At 56.8% G+C, this 8,470-nt stretch overlaps 1 protein-coding gene across 1 annotated transcript; it reads left to right on the top strand.

The window, feature by feature from the left end:
- Positions 1–8,470, top strand: LOC119847326 (cytochrome P450 2G1-like). Its single transcript, XM_038382008.2, has 9 exons — positions 1–307; positions 775–937; positions 1,383–1,532; positions 2,728–2,888; positions 3,375–3,551; positions 4,520–4,661; positions 5,473–5,660; positions 6,233–6,374; positions 7,162–8,470. Exons 1-9 carry the CDS (start codon positions 128–130, stop codon positions 7,341–7,343), a joined length of 1,485 nt encoding a protein of 494 aa, XP_038237936.1. The 5' UTR covers positions 1–127; the 3' UTR covers positions 7,344–8,470.

Here is an 8,470-nt window from a genome sequence, read left to right as displayed (position 1 = left end):
AACCAAACCCTGTTTACCTGGTAGAGTTTCAGGATGCCAGGAATGGCACCATCTCCCCTTACCGAGCAGCCTGCATATAACAGCTGAGCCGGAGCTGTCTCTTGGCCATTCACCGGCTGCGCTGGCCATGGAGCTCGGGGGAGCCGTGACCATATTCCTGGCTATCTGCCTCTCCTGTCTGGTTCTCCTTTCGGCCTGGAAGAAAATGCACCAGGGGGGGAAGCTGCCCCCGGGGCCGACCCCTCTGCCTTTCCTCGGCAACTTGCTGCAGCTGAAGACCAACGATACCTTCAAGTCGTTCATGGCAGTAAGTCGTGTCCCATGGAGCCTCGGGCGTAGGGCTCTCACGGGATGGGGTGTGGGGCTGATCTTGATCACCATGGGGGATAGGCAAAGGGGCACCCACTAATCTATCCAGCCCCCCGCCACCTCATTTCTTGGTTCTCCTGCAGCCTCCATGACCGGCCGTACCAAGAGGCTGCTTGCCTCCCCCAGCACATCGGAGCAGAGGGGTCTCGCATGGCGGGACCTTTGCACTGGTGTATGTGGCTGCTCAAGAATCAGGGTCCCGTGGGGATCTGATCTAAACAGGTGCAAATCCGGAGCTGTGCCACTGAATGCAATGACCCAGCCTCACTCTCTTGACTTCAGTGGAGCGCGTTGGTTACGCCGGCTCAGGATCTGGCCCCTCACCTGTGCCGCCCTGAGAGTGCACCAGCCCACGCGCACCGAGCCGCGCGCTCTCACGGCCTCTCTGCTCCGATTTCTGTGCAGCTGCGGGATAAGTACGGCCCGGTGTTCACGGTGCACCTGGGCCCGCGGCGGGTGGTGGTGCTGTGCGGGCACGAGGCGGTGAAGGAAGCCCTGGTGGATCACGCGGAGGAGTTCAGCGGCAGAGGGGAGCTGGCGTCCATCGACCGGAATTTCAATGGTTTCGGTGAGCAGCGGAGCCAGGCTCTGCGCCTTTGCGCCGTGGGCGGCGTCTTGTGTTAGTGGGGGGCTGCTGATACCGGGCTCAGCTGTCGGCTGGGAGACGCTACACACGCTGCAGGGAGCCGTGGGGATGATTCAGCAGGGGGCACTGTCCCCTGGCGGGCAGGGCTGGCCCCATGGGGGCGCTAGGGGGCACAGTGCTGCAGGGAGCGGCGGGAGGCAGCAGGGGGCACTGTCCCCTGGCGGGCAGGGCTGGCCCCATGGAGGTGCTAGGGGGGCACAGTGCTGCAGGGAGCAGGGCGGGGGCAGCAGGGGGCACTGTCCCCTGGCGGGCAGGGCTGGCCCCATGGGGGCGCTAGGGGGGCACAGTGCCACAGGGAGCGGGATGGGGGGCTCAGCAGGGGGCATTCTCAGGGCTGACTCCCATGGCTCTCTCCCGCCGTCCCCAGGGGTGGCTTTGGCCAACGGGGAGCGGTGGCGGCAGCTGCGCCGGTTCTCCCTCACCGCGCTGAGGAACTTCGGCATGGGGAAGCGATCCATCGAGGAGCGCATCCAGGAGGAGGCTCAGTTCTTGCTGGAGGAGTTCCGGAAAACCCGAGGTCTGCGGGTTTGCGTCCCTCCCTGGCTCGTAGCACCCAAGGCCAGGGCCGGGGAGCAGCTTTACACCCACCTTATCAGGCACCCTGTCTCCTGGTCTTGGTATTTGTAGGGCTGATGTCACCATGGCAACCGAGCACCTCCCGGGTACTCACCCTCCCGTGGGCAGGACGATTCTCCCCATTTTACAGAAGGGGAAACCGAGGCACAGAGCAAGAGGGAGGGACTCATCTGGTCGCACAGAAGTGGCAGAGGGAGCAGCCTAGGTGCAGTTCCCAGCTCGGCCGCAGCCTTCCCAGGTGACCTTGGATGAGGCGCTGTGCCTCAGTTTCCCCTGCTGTAAAATGGATTTGATAGCAATACCTTGTCTTGGGGGCAGTAGGGGGGGAGGTTAGGGAGACAAGGTGGGGGAAGTGCCATCTTTTATTGACCCAGCTTCTGCAGACGCAGAGCTCTGCTTTGGGGTGGGTGGGGTTGTGACTGTTGCAGATTGAAGAGGGTGAGGTGATCAGATGCCAGGATAAGACGGAGGCCCATATAAATACCTTTTCATTGTGAAATAGGTGGGGCTAGACCCTAGCTCCCCTCATTCCCCCAGCCCGCGCCTGTCCCATGAGACCCCCCTTTGCTAGGCCCCATGAGCAAATGAGACTCACTCCTTTGCAGCTGGGCTGTAGTGCAAATTAGCTATATTTTAAGAACTACCAGCAAATCAGTAGGTAGCCAAGGGGCAGTGTTGCCTAGCGGCCTGAACATGGGTCTGGGAGCCTGGAATACAAGGCTTCTATTCTTGCCTCTGCCCCTTGTTTCTGTGTCACTACCTTCCCCGCTTTGTGCCTCAATTTCTATGAGGAGGGGAAGACTCGCTAATCAATTGGCATAATGCTTTTGCTAGAATTTAAGGGGCATCCCACACCCTCAGCGCTGGGTGTCCCGTGGAATCAGAATCTCAGTGTGTGTGTGTATGTGTGTATAATACTAAAGTTTCTAGAAGCTTGAAAATGTGACCCAGCGATAAACAATGCTGTGATTTCTGCCTGAGTCTGCAGACAGCCTGAAACGATTGCTCCAAGAGGCGAGTTGCCCCTCTAAACCTTGCTGCCAAGAAGGGGCGAGGTCACAGTAAGTGGGCGGGTCAATCGCAGTAGAAGACCGTGGTGGGGGAAAATCAGCTGCTTCCTCTTTTGTCCGGGTCAGGTTTGCCCTTTGACCCGATCTTCTTCCTGAGCCGCACGGTCTCCAACGTCATCAGTGCCGTCGTCTTCGGGAGCCGCTTCGACTACGAGGACGAGACGTTTCTGTCCCTGCTGCGCATGATCAACGAAAGCTTCGTAGAGATGAGCACTCCCTGGGCCCAGGTACCGCCGGCAACCGGTCTGGGCAAAGAATTCCCACCCGTGGCCAAGGACGTACCGATGGATGGGGGGATTCATGACACCCAGGCTGGCGGTCTTTCGGAAAGACACAGAAGTCATGGAGCAGGGGCCGGGCTCCGTGGGGCGAGGGGTGGGTTTGGTCTCGGTTGTGCAGGAAGTCAGACAATGCGCCCGTCTGATCCCTGAAACCACAGAGCAGCTGTCGGAAAGCCGCAGGGGATGCACTGTCCCCTTTCAAGGCCACGAGGGCATGGGAGCAGCCAGCCTTGTTCGGGGAAGAGCCTGGCAGGGGACGGGAGGCCCAGCCGCAGACATGATCTGTGTTGGGAAGTTGAGGCAAGGCAGGGGCTGGTCTGGGTGGGGCTGGTTACTCCCCGCCCCCCACCCCCAGCTGGTTCTGCTGAGGAGGGGCCTGGCTGCAGCCAGCTGTGCGGGCGATCGGTGAACCCGGCTTCTGCCCCCGTGCAGCTCTACGACATGTACTCCTGCGTCATGCAGTACCTGCCTGGGCGCCACCACCGCATCTACCACCTCATCGAGGGCCTCAAGGCCTTTGTCGCCCAGCGGGTGAAGATCAACCAGGCCTCGCTCGACCCCAACACCCCGCGGGACTTCATTGACTGCTTCCTCATCCAGATGGAAAAGGTACCGGCTCGGGGGGCTTGTAAACCGTCTGGCTTGGGAGGGCAGGGGCTTTCTCTTTGGTCTGTGTTTGTACCGCACCTGGCAACCTCTCTGGGACTGGGGCAGTGCTACCGTAATCCACCTAATAGCATTAAGGACATACAGCACCTGACACCATGACGTCCTGGTCTGGGACTGGGGTGGTGCTACTGTAATACACCTAATAGCAATAAAACATACAGCACCTGGCGCCATGGGGGCCTTCTCCGTGACTGGGGTTCCTTGGTGCTGCAGTCAAGCAGATAATAATAAATACTGCCAATAACACAGGGAGCTTGTGGCCCCGGACAGGGACTCAGGAGACTGGGTTCAAATCCCAGCTCAGCCACAGGCTGCCTGGGTGAATCCCTGCCTCTCTGTGGGCCTCAGCAGACCCAGCTGTCGTCTGGAGCTCCTGCTCCTTCCTCTGACTAGTCAGATTGAACTCTGGGGGGCAGGAAGCCTCTCTCGTCCTGTGTCTGTGCAGAGCCCTGTGCTATGGGGCCCTGCCAGAGGTGCTTCTCTGGTACCATAACAGCAGATCATAGATGCCGGGCAGTGTTCTCTAGCAGATAGCATGCAGGATACCTACGTTCAAGTCCTGGCTCTCCCATGGCCTCAGTTTCCCCGTTTGTAAAATGGGGCTGATGATGCTTTCCGCCTTCGTAAAGCCCTTGGAGAGCTCTAAAAGCGAGGTCTGGTTATTACATAACATTCAAAAAAGCTCATTCAGTAGCAGGCTGGCTCTGTGGTGACCCGATGCACCCAGCCCCCTCTCTGCCGACCCCCGGGAAGTGTTCCACAGACCCGCCGGCCCTCCCCAGCTCCTTGTCATGATGCGTCTCTGGTGGGCTGCTGCAGTGTTCGTGTCAGGAGGCAGCGTGCAGGTATCCGATAGACCCCTGCAGGGATGGTTATACATCGCCCCTTCCTGTGTCCGTCTCCCCCAGGAAAAGAAAAACCCCAACAGTGAATTCAACACCAAGAACTTGGTGCTCACCACGCTCAACTTGTTCTTCGCTGGCACGGAGACCGTCAGCTCCACCCTGCGATACGGGTTCCTCTTCCTCATGAAGTACCCGGGCGTGGAAGGTAAAGGAAGAAAAGGGCTGGATTGTTTAGTGAGTGGGACGCAAGTTTCCATGGTAACAAATTGGTGGCTACCTAGAGCTTTTGTGATTGGCTGCACCATCCGTGACAGCAGCAGGGATGGAACCCAGATCCTTCTGCCCAGGGCCCTGTCACTTGATAAAGAGAATCTCCATTAACTGCAGTGTAGGGGCTATGGCACATTGTTAGGCAGTTCATTCCCACCCTTCTGAGGGCAGCGGCGTTTAGACCACTAACGTGCGTCTAATGAGGCCCTTGGTGGGTTCTCTCTGTGTAGAACTGAACCCTGGACCTCCTCTCTAAAAACTACCTCTGCTAAAGGACCAGCCGCTCGACAGGTTAGTGTGGGTCACACGCAAACTCGCACGCACCCGTTCCAGCCGACGTTGTGATTCCTGAGCCCTTTGCAATGGGATTCCAGTGACTGCTAGCGCCCCACCCGTGGACATGGCCGATAAGCCCGCAGGTCAGGGGCTCCGTCAGCCAGGGTCGGCTGCTGCCGCCCCAAATACACCCCCCCGACCTGCACCCAGCTAGTCCCACCGAAATCTGCTACCGCTGCTCTGTGCTGCCCTAGAATTTCCGCTGGTGGCAACAGGTGGCCGCTCCCTCCCCTGTGCTCAGCTCTTACTCTAAACTATTAATTGCTTCAGTGGCCAGCCCCACAGGTCAGCCCCATCACACAGCGGGATTGATGGGGCTTTAGTGCCGTGAGCCCCTGCCGCTCTCCCACGTGGCCTGGGGGCTGTGGTGCCCACGAGGTTCCTGCAGAGCTCTGCCCACCTCTCCACAGAAAAGGTGCACCAGGAAATTGACCACGTCATCGGCCGGGACCGCGTTCCCACCAGTGAGGACCGGATGAAGATGCCCTACACGGACGCGGTGATCCACGAGATCCAGAGGGTGACGGATATTGTGCCCATGGGGGTGCCACACACTGTGATCCGGGACACCCAGTTCCGGGGGTACACCCTCCCCAAGGTGCGGGGCCGGGGGGCAAATGGGCAGGTTTGAAATCGCGAAACCTCCCGGGTTTAGTGGTTGCTTTTGCAAAGGGAAAGGTGGTTTGGGGTTGAGCCCCATTTGTCCAAACCACACCAGATGTTCTTAGGGGATAGAAAGTTACAGTGGGTGCAAACATCTGTCCCCCTTTCTGGCGACATAAACTTCCTCCAAGAACGGCATGACAGGAATAAATGATCTGCCCAAACTGAGAATAAACAGCCCTACGGAGGAAGGGCCCGACTGCCCCAACCGTCAGCCGTGGGTCAACATTTTACAGAACCCTCCAGTCTCACCAAAGGAGGTGTGGGTATGTATCCCACCACTCACACCACTGTGACGATTACAGAGACACAGGACACCAGGGTCAGGGGAATCCCAGACTGTCTTTATTTCCCATTGACAGAGATAAAATGATATGCCCCGTCGTGATCCCCGGAATAGTGGCTCTCCTGGGCACTCTAGGGATATCTCCTGTGGGTAAGTGAAGGTTGAGGTTAGAAGAGATACAGGTGTATTTAATTCTTGCCCCCTCTTCTCCATTTCCCCAGGGCACTGACGTGTTCCCCTTATTGGGCTCTGTCCTACGGGACGCAAAATACTTCAGCAACCCAGAAGAATTCAACCCGGGGCATTTCCTGGACAAGAACGGCCATTTTAAGAAGAACAAGGCTTTCGTGCCGTTCTCCTCAGGTACAGAACCTGCCTCCTGGCCTTTAATGCTCGCCCGTTGCTCTCTGGAGCTTGTTGCCCTGGGGCTGGGCTGAGGAGCGTTCTGTGGGCTTCCTTACCAGATGGGAGCCACGGGCCCTTTCTCACTGACCAGCCCTAGCAAAGCAGCGGTTCCACCACAAAGTCTGACCTAGTAACGCCGGTCTATGGTCCACACATAGCTGTGTGGGCCCATCCATAAGGACTGGAATAACATTCAGGAGAGCTAGGTTCTATTCCCGATTCTTCAAGGTGTGAGGTCTACTGGTTAGACTGGGAGTCAGGACTCTTGGGTTCTACCCCTAGCTCTGAGAGGGGAGGGGAGTCTAGTGGTTAGAATGGGGGGCTGGGAGCCAGGACTCCTGGGTTCTCTCCCCAGCTCTGGGAGGGGAGTGGGGTCTGGTGGTTAGAGCAGGGAGGGCTGGGTTCTCTCCCCGGCTCTAGGAGGGGAGTGGGGTCTAGTGGTTAGAGCAGGGAGGACTGGGTTCTCTCCCCGGCTCTGGGAGGGGAGTGGGGTTTAGTGGTTAGAGCAGGGAGGGCTGGGAGCCAGGACTCCTGGGTTCTATCCCTAGCTCTGGGAGGGGAGTGGGGCCTGGTAGTTAGAGTGGTGTGGGGGGGAGGGCCAGGAGTCAGGATTCATAGGTTCTATTTCCAGCTGTGCCACCACCCTTGGGCAAATCCCTTTCCCTGCTCCATGCCTCAGTTTCCCCACCTTGGCATGTGGGGGTGAAGAGCACTATCCAGCCCCCCCGTGTCTGTGTATTTCCAGGGAAGCGTGCATGCCTGGGCGAGGCCATGGCCCGCATGGAGCTCTTCCTGTACTTCACCACGATCCTGCAGAGCTTCTCGCTGAAACCTCTCCTGCCCCCAGAGGACATTGACATCAGCCCGAAAGTGAGTGGGTTCGGGAACGTGCCCCCCACGTATGAGATGTGCCTGGTCCCTCGCTGAAGAATCTGAGCGACCAAGTGGGGAGACCGCAGGGGAGGATAGGAACCAGTTACCAAGCCTTTTAGGAGCTAGATGGAATATCGCCGCACCCTGCATTAATTCATCTTCAGTCCTGGGCAGATCTCTGTCAGAAGCTCAGATCAATTCAGCTTAGCAGCCATCTAGGGGTAGGGGGGCTTCGAAGGGCATTTCTTCTCAGCGCAAAAACTGGGCTGGTCTTTACAGGGTTCCACTGAGACTAGATTCCTAGATAGGAAAGCTAGAGAATCTCCCCCAGTGGTTCCCGCATCCAGCCCGTATCTTGTGGTTTAGCTAGAGCGCAGGAAGAGACACCCAATTGCAAAGTAAAGTCTCCAAGCCATGAAGAATCGACTGTGTGGGGTAGGCTGATGGGAAGCCGGGTTTGATGATACCCTGCTTGCCATTTTTGTTCAGCTGGAGTCTCCAGCTACTACCTTGGGAGCTGAACTGACGTGACTGGATGGCCCCGTGGGTGTGTTATTCCATGGGGTTTGAAAGCAGGGTCTGTGGGCCTAAAAGCAAGAGCCTCTAAGGTGTGAATGCAGAAGGAGACTCAGATCCACAGGATATTAACTTGATTCATGTTAGCCATTCAGGGGTGCAATTTCTCTAGTGTAAACTGGAGCCGGCCAAAGTATGGGGACACAATTTTGCTGGAAATTTTAGAGCCATTTCAATTTCTCAAGGTTGGAAACAGTCCATTGTTCTTCCCCCCCACCCCTAAATTTATTAGAGACATTTAAATATTTTTTGCCAACGTTTTTCACTTTCTTTCTTTTCACTGGCTTCTCTATCAGTCTTTGATCTTTTCCCTCCTTTTCTTCATCTGAAAAAAAGTCAAATGACAGGAGGGAAGGGGCATGAAGACAGAAAGCAAAAATGACAAAGGATATTTTAAGTAGAAGTTTACCAACATAATTCAAAAAGGGATCATTTTCAGTACAGCTTTGACCCGCCCTGGTGCAAAGGAGAGTCCAGTTGCTTTTTTCCATCACCTCTGACTGCCCATGGCAGACTCCCATCCTGCTCTGGTTATTCTTTATCTAGGACATTTGGGGAGCTTAATTTTGCAATTAATTTAAATAAACGAGCCCCTGTGTGATTAA

Source organism: Dermochelys coriacea, chromosome 23, assembly GCF_009764565.3.
Source record: "Dermochelys coriacea isolate rDerCor1 chromosome 23, rDerCor1.pri.v4, whole genome shotgun sequence".
NCBI classification, from domain to species: Eukaryota; Metazoa; Chordata; order Testudines; family Dermochelyidae; genus Dermochelys; species Dermochelys coriacea.
Note: the sequence above shows the minus strand (reverse complement) of the source record. Positions and strands in the feature narration are given on the sequence as shown.

What these genes read in the sequence shown, in the direction of transcription:
- LOC119847326 (XM_038382008.2), top strand. Translation starts at nt 128, where the DNA reads ATGGAGCTCGGGGGAGCCGTGACCATATTCCTGGCTATCTGCCTCTCC. An exon ending in GGAGTTCCGGAAAACCCGAG is followed by an intron (nt 1,533 to 2,727) that starts GTCTGCGGGTTT and finishes TGTCCGGGTCAG; the next exon opens with GTTTGCCCTTTGACCCGATC. An exon ending in GGGGGTACACCCTCCCCAAG is followed by an intron (nt 5,661 to 6,232) that starts GTGCGGGGCCGG and finishes CCATTTCCCCAG; the next exon opens with GGCACTGACGTGTTCCCCTT.